Source organism: Neomonachus schauinslandi, chromosome 13 (genome assembly GCF_002201575.2).
Source record: "Neomonachus schauinslandi chromosome 13, ASM220157v2, whole genome shotgun sequence".
Classification (NCBI taxonomy): Eukaryota; Metazoa; Chordata; class Mammalia; order Carnivora; family Phocidae; genus Neomonachus; species Neomonachus schauinslandi.
In genome coordinates, this window is record NC_058415.1 from 16,666,404 (window position 1) to 16,682,857 (window position 16,454).

General features: G+C 42.6%; 1 protein-coding gene across 1 annotated transcript in view; it reads right to left on the reverse strand.

Moving 5' to 3' along the window:
• Positions 1–3,855: 3,855 nt before the first annotated feature.
• Positions 3,856–16,454, reverse strand: part of TRPM6 (transient receptor potential cation channel subfamily M member 6) — a 166,838-nt gene continuing 154,239 nt past the window's right edge. Inside the window, exons 37-39 of the mRNA XM_021694318.1 lie at positions 11,329–11,380; positions 6,574–6,680; positions 3,856–3,989 (exon numbers count right to left, since the gene is read on the reverse strand). Of these exons, the coding sequence (XP_021549993.1) occupies positions 3,856–3,989; positions 6,574–6,680; positions 11,329–11,380 (293 nt within the window). The remainder of the gene's footprint in view (positions 3,990–6,573; positions 6,681–11,328; positions 11,381–16,454) is intronic.

The following is a 16,454-nucleotide window of genomic DNA, read 5'->3' on the forward strand; positions in this document are numbered from 1 at the left end:
GCTTCAAAACAAAAAGGGAGCAATGAGCTTTTTCCCCTTGGAAACGGAGAAATAGCAGAGCCCACTTTTGTGTTTACACTGAAACAGGTCCACTGAGCATCCTCTGTAAACATTAAATAATGATCACATAATATCAAAAATGAAAACCCTTATTATTTATTGAACTGGATCCCATGCTCTCAAGAAACCTGGTAAATGAGATTCTCAAAGGGTTTTATAAATGCTCTCTCATTATTGTTCACCTTTGTTTGAAAAGGTAAACATCTCATCTCCATTTCAGAGTTAGGGGTTAAGAGAAAGGTTAAACAAATTATATAAAGTTATACCAAAATCTGCCAATGATACAGACCAAGATCTGCTACCCCTTGAGGACTAAAAATCTCTTTGAAACATTAAGCAACTTACTAATTATTTTTAGGAGGGCATTTCACAAAAATATATTTTATCTGTACATCATGGTCTGGAAAGAAAAGTCACAAAATAATAACTATGCGAAATTAAAAAAAAACGAAAAACAAAAAACAGTGCGGTTTCCAGAACGCTTTCTATTCTATGGACCCACCCATGTGGCTGGAGATTTGAAATGCTATTTTAAGTCTCATTTTCCTTCAGAAGCTAACCTCTGTGGAATAAAAGACTGTTAAGGGGAAAAAAACCTTCTCTGTCATTTGACTTTAACTTATGATAAATTAGCTTCAACTAGTTTCTTAGAAAATTGCCCAAGAAATAACTACAGAAAATTAAATACCAAGACTTCAAAGAGGCAAACACACAGCCTTCAAATTCCGACCTCAGAGAATAATCCTCCCTTTCTCATGCTTTGGAGAGATGTGAGTAAAGAAATCGGACTAGGGCATGGTAATGAACCATCTTTCAAATGACTTTTCTATCAATCTTCTTTTCAAAAGGTAATAAAGTGATGATTATTTCTAGGCAGTTTCTGGGAAGTTATAATCTCATTTCAACGGTCACCAGTAAGAAGGACCGTACTCTGGTATCACAACAATGTTAAGGGCAAGAACTGGTTGAGAATTCAATAGACAAGGTGTAGATTGTTAAAAGCTATTTCCTGGAAAATTAAAACAGAGAGAGATCAAAAGAATTGTGTGGGGTCTTAAGGAATTGGTAATCGTTCCCTTCTAGATTAAAAATGCAAATCTGATTTATTACCTAGTGAATGAAATCCATTACCATTTGAAGGTTTTATTATTTCTTTCGACAAATAATGTTGGAAGCTTATGATGTGCCATGTTTTGTGCCAGATGCTGCTGACTAATGGAGAAAGACAACAAACTATGACTGGGGCATCTGTGTCATGACTTCTAGAACCTCAGTGGTCCGTCTCCTCGAAAACAGTTAACAAACAACCGCCACCAAAAAAATGAAATTATTTTTTAAACATCCAGTAAATGGTTGTTTGGGAAGTCTTAATCACCTAGAACTTGTTTTGCAAAGCCACAGAAAATAATAACAGGGTGAGAAACACCCAAAACTATATCTGATCTCATTCCCCAGAGCTGTCAGGGGCTTTCAGATGTCATGGGGCAGAAGTCACTCCAGGAACAGACAGCCTCATTGAGAGGAACGCCCTCAGGAAGGGCTCCTGCGAACCCAGCTGCTTCTCCTATCCCCCGAGTCAGATTCCATCTGTGAGAGGGGCTTTGTGCTCATGCAAGGATTATACAGCTCATTTTTCCTGAGTGGTTCCTAAAATCAGCCCTAGCTAGGTCTTCTTATTTGCCCTAATTCTCTTATCCCAGTCGGAACCTACTGCCCACAGGCAGATGAAGCATGGGACATATCACTGGATCCAACGTTCTCCCAGAAGTCAGTTTTTTTTAGTATAAACCAGAAATCCAAAGTTGGTACCCAAGAGGGGAAAAAAAAAAATCAGAAAGAAACACGAGACATAAAGGTTTTTTAAGGGCAAAGAAATGCTTTGTTCATTGCATCCTCATCACTCACACAGTACAGAGAAAGCACTTTGGTAAAACTCTGCGAATAAAACTGACCGAATGAATGAATGAATACCCACCCGTCTGTGGTCATGAATCACTCAAAAGTCATGACTGTCACATCGGTATTTGCTTACAAGCAATCCCACAGGGATCTTTGCCCAGCACTTCATCTTTTTAATATATTATTCTGGTGATTTTTCTGAAAGAAAAGAAGGAAAAGGAAAGAAGAGGAAGAAAGGAAGAAAGAAGCACAACACAGAAATTTGAAGTCAAAACGCATTTGTTTTCAAGTTCCAGGCCAAGTAACAAATATTTGACCAATCAATTAATGCCTTTAGTTTGGCTCCTGGACAGGAAAACTGCCTCTTTCCACAGTTCAACACAGCACCGAAGTACCAAGAGATCCCTTATTGACTTGCAGAATAGGATAAAGCAGTTAAGCCCTGAAAAAAGCATTAACATTTTATCCCATTGCCAATCAAGAAATCACCCAAATTTCCTGCCCACCGCAACCCAAGCCAAAGTACAAGGGGTATAAATTAGTCCTTTGCAACTCACACAAGAACCAGACGCAACCCTTGGCAAATTAAATCTGTGGCTCTGCAGCCCTATGTGCCTGGGCCACATTTCCCCTGAAGTATAATCTAGAAATGCAGGCATGTCAGTGAAAAAGCAAACCAGCTCATGTAAGGGCTAAAGACAAAGGGGAGTTGACATTTTTCAAGCCCTCCATTCCCTCCTTGCGTGAAAAGTTTATGCTTGTTCTGAGGTGGGGTGACCCTGACCAGTGCACAAGAGAGATGGCTGGTCCCCCAAAGGTTCTGGGCGGTGAGGCGTCCTGGGAGCCTTCCTTTGGGCCTTGGAAGCTGATTACATGTTTTCAGGCCACCCTCAAAATGCTCACCAGGGCACTCTTTTAAGCCACCAGCCCTCTGCACTGGAACGAAGCAAACACCTTCGAAGCACATTTCCAGTCAGAAACCCCATCTTGCCCCCAGAGGACCCGACAGAGTAACTTAGCCTGTAATATTATATACACAGCTTTGGAAAGGGGAGTCCTGTTTTAGAGGTTGGCTTAGTCAACTCTAACTGATGGTACCCCTGAGCTTAAGGGAAGGGAAAATATTTCGTGGCAACTCCTAGTTCCACATTATCCTTTGGTCCCCTTTAAGAAAAAGAATTTAAAAAGGATGCAGGAGCATTTGCTTTAGATTTCCCTTTTCCTTTCTTTCGGAGAAAACTGAAATGTCCAGGCATCATGTGGTTCGCTGACAAAACCTCAAATCCATCTAGATTTCACCAGGATACTAACTTTTTCACTGGTGAGACCAGGCAGGAGGGTGCTCCAATCTGTGCAAAGACACCCCATTCCGTTGTTTTCCTTGTTGTTGCTATTCAAAGCCCTGCACCTTGGGGAAGGAGGAAGTCAAATGCCTTATTCATACACACGTACATACATAAACACAATACGTGGGTGAGGTAATGAACAGCAGTGGGGGCTCGAGTCAGTGCACACAGTGAGAACATAAATTAAATTAATCTCCCTGGTTCTTCAGTGCCCACCATCCTGCTCCAAGGGTTCTAAGCAACCAGCTAAAGCAATGAGGTATGAGGGAACAGTATTCCCAGCTGGCTCGTCTCAATGTCCTCCTCCCCAACTACGGGAGGACAAACACACACACAAGTCGGTATCTGGGAGAACCCGTTCATCCAACACCAGTGAGGTCCTTCGGCAAGGCGAGACGCGAGGCTCAGAGACGTGTCTCAGGGAGGGCGCGCGGTCAGGCCATCCTGACAGAGGCTCTGCTGTCACCTATGGTACTCCAATCAATCTCTGTTACCAGAGTTCCCGGAAAGGAGGGGAAGAGTTGGCGCCCTCTGGCTTCTCCTTCCTTTTTTACAGGCGGGTGAGGTCTTCTGGAGAATTACGACCCCTTTCCCTTGCTGGACGCCCCTCGGCTGGTTCTATTTTGCTATCAAGTCCCAAAGTGGAATTTATCCTTCCAGGAGAATAGTCATTTCTTTTTAAATCTGCAAGGAAAACAAGGAGGACGGTTACAGGGGATCCTCAAGAAGGTAGAGTTCACACAGATAAATTGAATGTTAGGTCTGGCCAAGTGCTCAGAAAGGACCCTGCTTCCTCAGGTGGCAGATACGTGAAACTTGAACCCTCCACCGTGTCCAGACTAACCCCTACCCCAGAGTCCTCGTGTCACTCTAACTGCCCAGTGCGGCTGTCGGGGCAGGGGTGGAGGAAGGTTTGACGGCTGGATTCCCATATGCAGTGCCCTATAATGCATACTTGGCTGGAGGTAAGTGAGGCCAACCTGGAAACAGGGCGTTTTCATTGCACAGGATCAAGGAATTCAGCCAAAAAGGTGGATGCGAGATTTCAGGGGTCAGTGTTCTGCAACAAAGTTGTCCCTCAGGTTTGGAGTAGTGCCGAGGAAGGTTTCATCCAGTTCCCGGATCCTATGCCCCCTAAAGCCTCCTTCTTCCATTTGAAAAGGAAATTATCCAACGAGAACACTGATGGGGGTATAACCTTTGGGGAGAAGCTGATGGAGGAGGGTGGGCTTTTTATGTTTATCATTTAGTGCTGTATTGATTAAGCTTGTTAACCTTGAATATGTATTCCTTATATTACTTTTTAATGTTATAAGGGGGTTATCTGGATATAAAACTAATACATATTACAGTTTACTGATAACCAACATTTATTGAACATATCCATAGGTTGCTTCACTCCTCACATCAATTTTATGAGCTACGTGCTATTATACTCAGTTTATGGGTAAGAAAAATCAAGGCTGAAGGTCACATAGCTAGTAAAAAGCGTTACTGGGACATGAGCTCAATCTATCTGGCTCTGGATTCCATGCTCTTATACACTCTTCTAAACCACCTTTCCTTTAAAAAAAGAAAGGGAGGGGACACCTGGGTGGCTCAGTCGGTTAGGCGTCTGCCTTCGGCTCAGGTCATGATCCCAGGGTCCTGAGATCGAGTCCCACATCGGGCTCCCTGCTCATTGGGAAGCCTGCTTCCCCCTCTCCCACTCCCCCTGCTTGTGTTCCCTCTCTTGCTGTGTCTCTCTCTGTCAAATAAATAAATAAAATTTTTTAAAAATAATAAAAATAAAAAAGTAAAAAAGAGAGATAAAGCATAATCAAGAGCAAAGAAAAATCACCTGCAGTTGTTTTCCTAAGCTTTTTTTAATATTCATATTACCAAATGTCTGAATAAGTGAGGATATTCCTTATTTCCACTTAAATGTGTTAATTAAAGTGTTGGAAACAAAAATCAAGCCTACAAATGGAGGATACTGAGTTACTCAAAACCCACCATCATGGGTTAAAAATAAATAAATAAATAAAAGATCTCAACCTTCATCATGCAGAAGAGCTAACTTGGGCTCAAGGATGGAAGCACTGAGTTACACCTCCCGTCTCCTGTTCTCCCGGCTGATCAGATACAGTCCCTGTGTCTTCCAGAGAGGACGCCATTGGGCAGCGTGGCCAGCGTGCTGGGGACTGATCTCTCTGCCCAAGTCGGCCACGTATCTGTGAGACAGAGTTCTGAGCCGCTGCAAGACGAGAGGGATAGTCCCCCACTCTGCTGCTCCAGTCTGATCCCCCCACCCCCACCCGCACCCCCTCTGCCACTCCTGGCTGATGGGCTAACTCCCACTGGAACTAGAAGCCTGCTCCCCATCCCCGTCTTTGGCTATGCTATGCTCACAAGAGCTTCTCAACCTCCTACCTCTACCTCCAACAGGATTAGAAATTGCCCTTCTCTGTTGTACATTTACACCTACTCCAGCCCAAGTTACCATGGATGCTGATCTTTTACTAATTTCTGATCCGGGGCATGATCCTTTATTCTAAGGCAGGAAGGGCTACTCAGCTTAAAACACGTGAGATTCCAGTCTAAGGACAAGTTTGGTATGACCTAAGAAAAATAGTGAACGAGCAGGGACAGACATGAAGCATCCCTTCTGGAATAAAAGAAAAGAATTCAACAGAGCTGGGACTGCCAGTCTGGGGGACACAGACCTCTAGCTGCTTGCTCTTATGCTAAGAACATTTGTCCGCGGTGACTATATCAGTTTCGGAGAAAGTGTGCGATGTTGTCAAATCAGATTTTTTTTTTAAAATACACATTGCAATGTATGTTTAATGTGGCAGGCTTCTGTAGTGAAAAGCATGACTTGAACTGACGGCTGTCGTCTCCCTAGAGACTCCACGGTCCCAAGTGTCCAATGAGTAAGTGAGAATTGAAACCCTGTGGACACCACACAGGACTCAGAGTGGGAGGGGTGGGGGAGACCTGCCTCAGTTCAATTTTACCCCAGTGAAGTCGGTAAACCTTTCCCCTTGGAGAGACTGTGACAAGGATTGGGCCCAATGTTGTTTTATCACATTTTGGCAGAACCTGAAGTAAATCCCCGTCCTTTTAATCCCTTCAGAGACTTGAAAAATTTGCAGTCAGAAAGTCAGGCCTCGACTGTGAATGAGATAAAAATGTGATTGAGATTTTCGACTCTATCCCAGGTTACAATGGATGTTGTTCTAGGAGAGATTTACTTAGAGAGAAACAGAATTGTGTGGGGGCATACCCGGGAGTTTGAGCTTCCGGCAGCAGGAGTTGCAACGATGTTTTGCAATGAAGTTTCTAATTGCATCTTCCCCTAAATTGGCTGGTCCAAACACCATTCCTCTTGATCTAGAGGAAATATCAGAATATCAATGAGATCACAGCGAAGGAAAAGGAGCTCAACTGGGATTCTCTGAGATACCGAACAGTATCCCATAGTAACCCAGTAAATCTGAAGGAGCCAACAAAGAACAGAGCAGTTTGGGGAAGCAACAATGTTAGGTTTGCAAATTTAAAATTCAAATGCACTTCAATCTTTGTACCCAACTCCAAGACCTGCTGTGAAACTCATTTCAACGCTAATCTGATAGAAGAGTGAATTTTCTATGTACCACAGTAAAACAAAATACAGTGAGACCCTTTTCACTGCATATGGGGTGAGAGAATGACATTCCTCACCAAATGTTCTTTCTACTCTCGTCCCCGAAAGGTGAGGGAAGACGTAAAAGAAACTTGCTGTCGGAACACACCTTCTGAAAAGGTTCATATACCTTGTTTCAAACCCAAATACTTTGCAGAGAATAAATGATGTCCTCAGAAAGTGCTGTCACAACCCTACTTCTAGTACTCACAGCTCTTTCAACAGTTGGTTTTTATCCTGCAAACGGCTCCTTCTTTGTGGAAAGACAAGACCACTAGGAGACAGTGACTGTGGAAGTAAACTACATATGGGAAGTGTAAGTGACAAGATTATAAACAGAACCAGCATATCTTCGGCACATTTTGAATACTCCACAACACGATAGATTCCCTAGCGGATTCGAGGATGTTCATCCGTGATCAGATCACGCACAACGGTCTCCTCGGGCGGACACTCTACACACCACGGAACAGAGTACACCAGAAACACTTCCAGAGAAACTTTATGAAAGCTAATAGTTTAATGACATGCAGAGCGGAAACAGCACATTCTAAAATCTGAACTCAATTACCACTCTTAAAAACCACGACTTAAGAAAAAAGAAAAGCAAACGATCACAAAAGGAAACAATAAACTTCGCTTCTAAGGAATGTGGTTTTTCAAAAGGGACGTGGTGTAAAAATGGACTTTTTTTTCCATCTGAGTATTGAAACATTTATCTCAATTTCCACTTCCTTTTGGCAGAACAACAGTACCACTCTGAAGATGTGCCAAGCTCGGAATGAGGGCTGATGTCAGTTTGCTCTCGGATTGCCTTGTTGCTCCGAGGCCGAGTAGGTGGAGGAAATCTCTTGGGAGGACAACGTGAACAGACACCCAGGATTAACTTTCCTGGTCACTCAATCGCCCTTACAAAGTGTGGCTCAGCTGGGATCTACCTGGCTGCATAAGCTGCCTCTTGTTAACTACTCCTCTTTTGCAGTGCATCTGCTAAGGAACCTCTTCAATAAGATGAAACCAAATGTGGCAAAAAAAAAAAGTAGAACCACTCGCTATTTAGTACCAGAACTCTTATGATGCCAACTGAGTGAAAAATAAGGTGTTGTTTCAGTCATTCAAATGGAAGCATTCTTTTTATATTCTCTCTAGCGTGACCCCGTTGGATTACTTCACTCCTGTATTCCACCTGCCATTTCTTCCCTCCCTGGAAAGCAGGAAATCACCCCCAACTTAGAGATGTACCCCTGATTCTCAGATAAAAGCTGTGAGCTAAATGATTTCCCTGTGAGCTCTGCAAAGGTTAACACAAAAGAATCAAAGTTTCTCTACAATGTCTATATGAGGGGCGTGACCACTCCCAGTGCAGGGGAGAGGGGGAGGGGGTCATGGAAACTTTCATTGGGATCTGTTGCATCTACAGTCCTATGGCACGCTACAGACTTGCAGTCTCAGATAGCCAAGTGAAAAGCAACAACAACAACAACAACAAGCTGTTTTCCAGATTTTCCACAGCACAGGAAAAGCAGTGGTAGCTTGGTTCCACGAGGGAGGGAACGCCAATTAGTGCCAAGTATACACAGATTTCCTAAGGAACATGTAATCACCATCACCATCATTTTGTACTTGCCACAGGCCCCCATCCAGCAAGGCAGTAAGTGGAAAACCGCCCCAGACTGCCCGTCACTGAGGCCACCTCTACCGAGGCCCAGTGACCCGAGGAAGCGCAGTGCGCGGCCAGACAGGGTTCGGGGGAGAAGCCGGATGACCATGTCTTCACATGCACAAGTGTGGGGAAGGATGGGGGACAACAGGCACCACAGATAATATCAGAATCTGTACCCCAAAACACTCTTCTCCTTTGGTAGAGGATTCTTCCCTTTCGGTGACCCTTTGTCCTCGTAGGCAAGTTAACCATCTCCACTGAGGTTCAGTTTTGTCCTTTGGGAACGGGGATGGAAGAGGCCTACTCCCAGTGTGGTTGTGAAGGGGAAAGCAAATACGGGAAAGCACTTGCTTAAACGGGCACTTTGCAAACTTCCGTTGACACCAGATCACCTGCGGATCTTGTCACAGTTCAGATTCTGATTCAGTAGGTCTAGGGAGGGTCTTGAGAGTTTGCATGGCGGACAGTCTCCCGGGTGGTGCTGCTGTGACGGGTCTGTGGCCCGTGCTTTGGGTAGCAAAGGTTCATCCGATGAAAAGTTATCTTCACCAGGAAGACCAACAGCACCCCAAATTAGGTGACCCCACAAAACCAGGCAGGCTCCAGTGATGCCATCCTATCAGTCTCCAAAGTTCCTATCTTCAAGTCATAAACAGTCAAGTTTGCCCTAAGGCAAGAGGTTCCCATCCTTGGTTGCCCAGCAGAATCACATGGGGGAACTTCTCCAAAAATACAAACATCAGGGCCCCATCCTCAGAAGTTCTGATTGGATACTTCATTCTCAGAAGCGTTTGTTTCTTTTTCTTTTTCTTTTTTTAGTTTCCTAGGTGACCTTAATGGAAATTGAGACCCACTGCGCTACAGAACGCAATTAAATACTCCACTGTCATGTGTGAAAATGTAATCTTAGAATTCTAAAAGTTGGAAATATTCAGATCATATTAAATGATACATACCAAGGTCAAAATGTAATAGATGACATAGTATACATAAACTTGGTTCATTCTATATGCAAAACATTTTTCACTGCAAAATTGTGAAGGAAGTACTTATAGTACAAGTTTCCTACTACAAACCCTTGGGCACACAGGGCTATTGAAGAAATAATATCCTTAGCTAAAAATTACACTTTAGCTCTGCTAAAATAAAAAAAAATAAATAAAGCCTTTATCTGTACCCTAAGGGTTACAACATGAAGTCCACGCTCAAATACCATAGAAGTTGGATGCATAGGGGCATTATGGGTCACCTTTACCTTCTCTAACTCACCTAGTCCAAAGAGATAGCTAATATACTTTTAGATGGACCTCTCTGCATAGATGTCTACAGATGAGAAGATATTTAGAGTAAATCATTGACGAAAAGAAGAGCATTAAAGCATGAATGTTTACAATATGAGTGCTGTGGGTGAGAAGTAAAATTTTCAGATGTTATTATATGAACATTGCCCACATATGTAATTTCTTATATATATATATATATTTTTTTTTTCTACAACCCAGGGGCCAAGTGCACACACGTACGACAACTGAGAAGTAAAAATACCATATGCTAGCAGTTCTCAAAGTGTGGTCTCCAGACCAGCAGCATCAGAATCATCTGGGAGCTTGTTACCTTATTTGACCTCACCCCAAACCCACTGAATCACGAACATAGCAATCTGTGGTTTAACAAGCTCCCTGGCTTATGTTTGAGAACCACTGTCGTCTGCCATATTGGTCAGTCCTTAATCGGCCCCACCACTACTTTGCCCTCCACCTTCAACAGAAGAATACAACCTCAGACCTTCCGCTGCCAAGTTTTCCCAAAAGCCTCTGTATGGGATCAAATGCCCATGGGAATTCAAAGGACAGGCAGACGACTCATTCTTCTATATAATTTAAACTGCATCCCTGAATTAAGTCAGATGATCTGATGCTTCATACGTAATCCCCGTTGTTCTGGCCTCGTGTAGGTTTGCTGTTACTGACTGGCACACTTTAGGCCTTTTGTTTTATAGGCACGTGATGGAAGACCCTGCCCGTGATAAGACGCAGTGACTCCATTGGGAGGACAACAAGGGAAGCTGGGCTCCTCCTTTGACATTAATTGTTTTCCTGTCAAAGCCTACAGAAGCTGAGCTTACCCATCTTTCCCGTTTGCTTGGGCCACCAGAAAACTCAGAGTTAAATTTGCAACAAAATCTGAGTTACTGCATTGGTCTTTATACTTTCCATTTACGTGTATTAACTCCAAATTTCATCTTATTTTATTTCCATATGGTCTTTTTGCCCCCATTTCCTAATCTATGCATTTTAAAAAAATCTTATTGTATTGGATATAGATATATAATATGACATCCAATACAGATATCCAGCTTATATGTAAATATAAGCTATCTCAAAATCTTCCTGGGATCTAGGCAAGAAATATAAATGTTTAAATTTTTTAAAAAACCATATCCAGGGGCGCCTGGGTGGCTCAGTCCTTAAGTGTCTGCCTTCGGCTCAGGTCATGATCCCAGGGTCCTGGGATCGAGCCCCCCATTGGGCTCCCTGCTCGGCAAGAAGCCTGCTTCTCCCTCTCCCACTCCCCCTGCTTGTGTTCTCCTCTCTGTCTCTCTCTGTCAAATAAATAAATAAAATCTTAAAAAAAAAACATATACAATGTGTTAAATGCAATTTTCTAAATGATAACATCATAAATCAACTTACTGTTTGTCTTCAGGTTTTATAACAGATGGATCAGTCAAATTTTCTCCAACACCTCCAAAGAAAAAATGAAATGCTTTTAGCAAATGGGGATTTCATCTCCTCAGAAATTCGAGAAAATAATAACCAATTCTTAATTTCTTTCTTTAAACTTACATTCACCCTGTAATAAATTCGACATTATGTAAATTCAACGTACCATAAAAATTACCCAGGTGTGCTTGAAAATTTTAGTAAATTCACTGTCTCCTGCAACCCCCTCTGCTATGCTGTAATAAACTTCGAGGCCACAAATGAACGCTTTATTGGTGTGTTCACAGTTACTGAGAGTAGCATCCATCATTCATTTACCATTTGTCTATACTAGACATTCTAATTATATTCTCTGTAATTCTCAGCAACTCTAAAGGGAAAGTATTAGCATCCTCATATCCTCGTTTTGCTGAGTACATTGATGTTCAAGAAGATTAAGCAGCTTTTTGTCAGAGGCTGCACAGTTCACGAGTGATAAGAGGATGCGCGCTGAGCCAAAGCTTGTGTCCCTCCCATGAGGCCATGAGCTCCGCAGGTGGAGTCCACCAGTGCCCAGCAAGGCACAAGGGGCTGCGAGGTTCTGCAGGTACAACCTCTCCTCCATCAAAGACACCCATCAGATACTATATATATATATATATATATATATATATATATACACATACGGCATTTATCAACAGTAGCCTATAAACCCAGATTCTTGATCTGGATGCTGGTTACACACGTGTTTAGTTGTGAAAATTCCTTGAGAGGTATGCTTCTGCCATGTGCACTTTCCTGAACGAATGTTTTTCTTCCATTACATTTAGTTTTTCAAAAACGGACACCCAAGCGTAAAAGGACAGCAGGAGTGGAATTTAGCGCCGACACCGATCGAAATAGCAATCGACACCCAGAGTGAATCTCTGTTATAAAATGCAAGTGGGGAGGAGCCGTTTTCCGTCAGCTCTAACGTGTACAGGCAGGCTGATCGGACGGACACGCACCATTTGGGCGTACCCCAGCCCCTTCGGAGATCGGCCTCTAGTCTGCACTGGTTCTCTTTGCTTGGAAGAGAGCAACCTTGCGGGAAAATGATTTAAAAATCATATGAAAGGGGCGCCTGCGTGGCTCAGTCGGTTAAGCATCTGCCTTCGGCTCAGGTCATGATCCCAGGGTCCTGGGATCGAGCCCCACATCAGGCTCCCTGCTCCCTCTCCCTCTGCCCCTCCCCCCTGCTCGTGCTTGCTCTCGCTCTCAAATAAATAAATAAATAAATAAAATCTTTTTTAACAATCTTATTGAAATGTAGAGCTTTATTATGTATTTCTATTCGGTAAAAAATATTCATGTTTTCTAACCGCTATTTTAAAAAGAATTTTTTTTTTTTTGCCATGCTCGTTTTACCATATGCTAAACCTTTCATAAGAAAATGTAATCCTTGGGGCGCCTGGGTGGCTCAGTTGGTTAAGCGACTGCCTTCGGCTCGGGTCATGATCCTGGAGTCCCCGGATCGAGTCCCGCATCGGGCTCCCTGCTCGGCAGGGAGTCTGCTTCTCCCTCTGACCCTCCCCCCTCTCATGTGCTCTCTCTCATTCTCTCTCTCTCAAATAAATAAATAAAATCTTTAAAAAAAAAAAAAGAAAGAAAGAAAGAAAATGTAATCCTTGTAGTTTATAGACCCTTCCCCCAAGAACCTGACTTCCTTAGAAAAATAACCTGTTTAGTGTAGGGGTTTTCAACCATGTTTGTGTCAGGACCCTCTTTGCTTGTCCGGGGAAAAGAAGGGACCCCCTTCTCAGAATAATGTTTTAAAAATGCATAATTTAAATACATAAGATGACAAAGGAAACCAGTGATACTGAAATACAGTCATCAAAATATTTTAGTTGTACCGCAATACATGTGCTTCTTTGTTAACACATTAACAGAACGTAGTGCAAGTGTGTAACTACCATAACATCAAGTGATACACATAAACAGTGTTTTGCCGTATCTGCCAGCACCATAATGTGCGATGTTAATATCAGTAACTGCTATTGCAAACAGTCATGGGTACTGCTAATGCCTCTGTGGTTTGTGGTCTCCCCTATAATCGAAGGAAATGATGAGTTTCAGTTGTAGGTTAGTGAAAACGGTGTAATTTGTTTTCTCACCGAAGTTCACAAACCCTCTGAATTCTCTTTCTTTAAGAGCCTCTGGCTTACAATCTTCGTACACAGATTTTGTATGGCGGAAAGGAAAAGTAAGGCTCGAGGGGAGGTGTGTCAAATGTGATTGGCTCAGGCTTTATTCTTTTTAAAGAAAAAGTCACAGGAAGAGACTGGGCTCTTTATACTTTTCTCATTACAGACACAAGAAGGAACAGCCTCGACTGACTCCACTTTTCTAATGATGTAGTAAATAAACAGAAAACCAGACAGGAAGATAGTCCGAGGACCATCAGCAGAGGGACTACAGAGGCTAAAAATCCTTTTCATGCTCAAGCTCAGACCTAACTTAAAGCCTGGACTTCCCAGCAACGATGAAAGCTTTCGGCTGGTGGCTATGGAAACTGTAAATTTAAGCTGGGAATATGCATAGTACCCAAAGAGGTCATATCAGTTGGGGAAAAGGAAGTTTACAGGGGAGAAAAAGTCTGATCAAAATCACATCAGCTCCAGTTTACTTTAAATCTTGTTGCCTGTTAGATAGGCAGGAGTCAAAAGGTCCCACTCATGTCTCCGTCACCTTCTAGTTATGTGACCTGGACACCTTCTCTAATCTCTCTGAATCCCAGGGTTCTCAATGAAAGTGTGAATAATAATGGGCCTTATCTTATATGCTTACTGAGGATTAAATGAACTATTACATACAAGCTGCTTAGCAAAGTGTCTGACCCAGACGAAGCTAAAAAAATGTCAACTGCTATCTTTAATATCTTTATTCTATCAAGACCTCTTCTGAAATAAAATTCTATTTTCTTACCACTGGTTAAATCATGTTCTGATGATCTCATTTCCCTAATGAATAAATCTCTCTAAAAGAATGAGGGTAGAGTCTCCAAAAACCTTTATATCCCTAAACCCAATCTGACGATTCAAAGCGTAACTACTAAATACATATTTTGGGGCCCTCCAACGGCAGAAGGAACATTCTAGAGAGAGAGAGAAAATATGGAAGAGAACTATGCATTTCAACATCCAAAATTCCCAATCACACCTGTTTACCGACGTTAGTAAGGTAAATGCCATGTGCGGGTGTATGCTGCATGCCCTTGCGAGAAACTCAGACACAAACGTTCTGATCCCAACCACCCTGGGATACATCCGTGAACCTCTAAATCTGTGGAAATAAGTTACCTTCTTTGTAGCAGCAGAATTCATGTTGATAGTGTTGATGGGAATGCTGACTTATTCTGCAAAGTGCTTTGTTGAATAAAAAAAATCTACTATCTCCAAAGTTCTTTGAAAAATATAACGAGCTTTTAAAAAAAGAATGCTCTAGGGGCGCCTGGGTGGCTCAGTCGGTTAAGCGTCTGACTCTTGATTTCGGCTCAGGTCATGATCTCAGGGTCGTGAGCTTGAGCCCCACAAGGACTCCGGACTGGGCATAGAGCTTGCTTGGGATTCTCTCTCTCCTTCTCCCTTGGCCCTCCCCCCAGCCTCTGTCTCTCCCTCTAAAAAAAAAAAAAGAGAGAGAGAGAGAGAATGCTCTAGACCACCATGATTTGAAGGGTAATTGTTTTTCATTGCCGTTGCTGGGAATCAAATGTTGGATTTCACATGTAATGATGATGATGCAGGCCCTCACATGTGGGATTTCTACATGGAAAGAAAGTAGAAAACTACAGTATAAATTACAAGTGAGCAGAAATTGGTCAAGCCTTTCCTTAGAGTTCAGCTTCCAGGCCCACAGGTATGGCAGTTCCCGGGTTAATGGTTCGCACTCCCTTGGAAGACAGCAGAAAGGAGAAGAAAAAGAAAAACTGCCAGAGTGCTTCTCATTCCTCTTTTCCCTTAAAGCAATCAGGAGGCACAACAAGCTGGTGAAGAATCACTGCCATGTTCAAGAGCCACATGGAGATTAATACTAATGACAACAATAACCAACATTACGGAGGGCTTACTATGGGGCAAGAACTTGCCTCATTCCAGCTCCTTAATATGAGGGATTAACAAGGAGTTGAGTGCATAGTATTACTTCCCCAATTACAAATGAGGGAAGTGGGACTCTGGGTGGTTGCCCCCCAGTCACACAGCTAATTCATGGTGGAGCCAGGAGTCAGACCCCAGCACTGCAACTCCAGGCCTCTTCCTCCAAAACTGCTGCTACCAGGCCTCTCGGTCCCCACTCCCTACCACCTGAATAATGTAGATCATCTCTCCAAAGACTGGAAAGACTAATTGATTAATTGCAAAACTGAACCAAAAACCATTACAGTATTTTAAGAATACATATATGCTCCCCATGTTTCCTTTCCAACTCAGTTTGGATTAAATATCATAATGCATTGAGTTTTTACCCAAGTGCCTGATAGAAAATAAGTACTTGGTAAGCGTTAGCTAGTAGTTGTAGTCATGTAACTGCTCATAGTTACGATCATAGGATTCATCTTCTTCCATAAATTCAGGCCTCATCAATTGGCCAGAACTCTCCAGGAAGTATCTCAATTTCTTCATGCTCATTCTATGAGGCCCACTCTCTTCTGCTTTGAAGGTCAGTGTTTTGACATAGTTTCTTTGGAGTGGCCTATTTCTGCAATTCACATAATTGCCCAGTAAAAGAATAAAGTTAATTCCATTTTCCCCCCAAGACTATCAACGCAGCATTTGTTCTGTTTAATGTCACTCTGGATTACTCAGAGACATAAAAATCCCCAAACATAAACATCATTAAACAAAAACCTATTCAAGTGGAATACAAAACACACTAAAGAGTCATCATTAATTCCTTAAAGTTTTTCTTTGGTTGTTTTTTGTTTGTTTGTTTCTGTTTTTGCTTTTTAAACAACTCCACCCAAAACTCAAAGTGCAGACACTCGAATACAGATGAAAACAATCAACCTCTCCCCAACATGAGCTACAAAAGCAGACGCCGTGGGCATCAGCATGCTGAGCTTACATGGATCATGTACT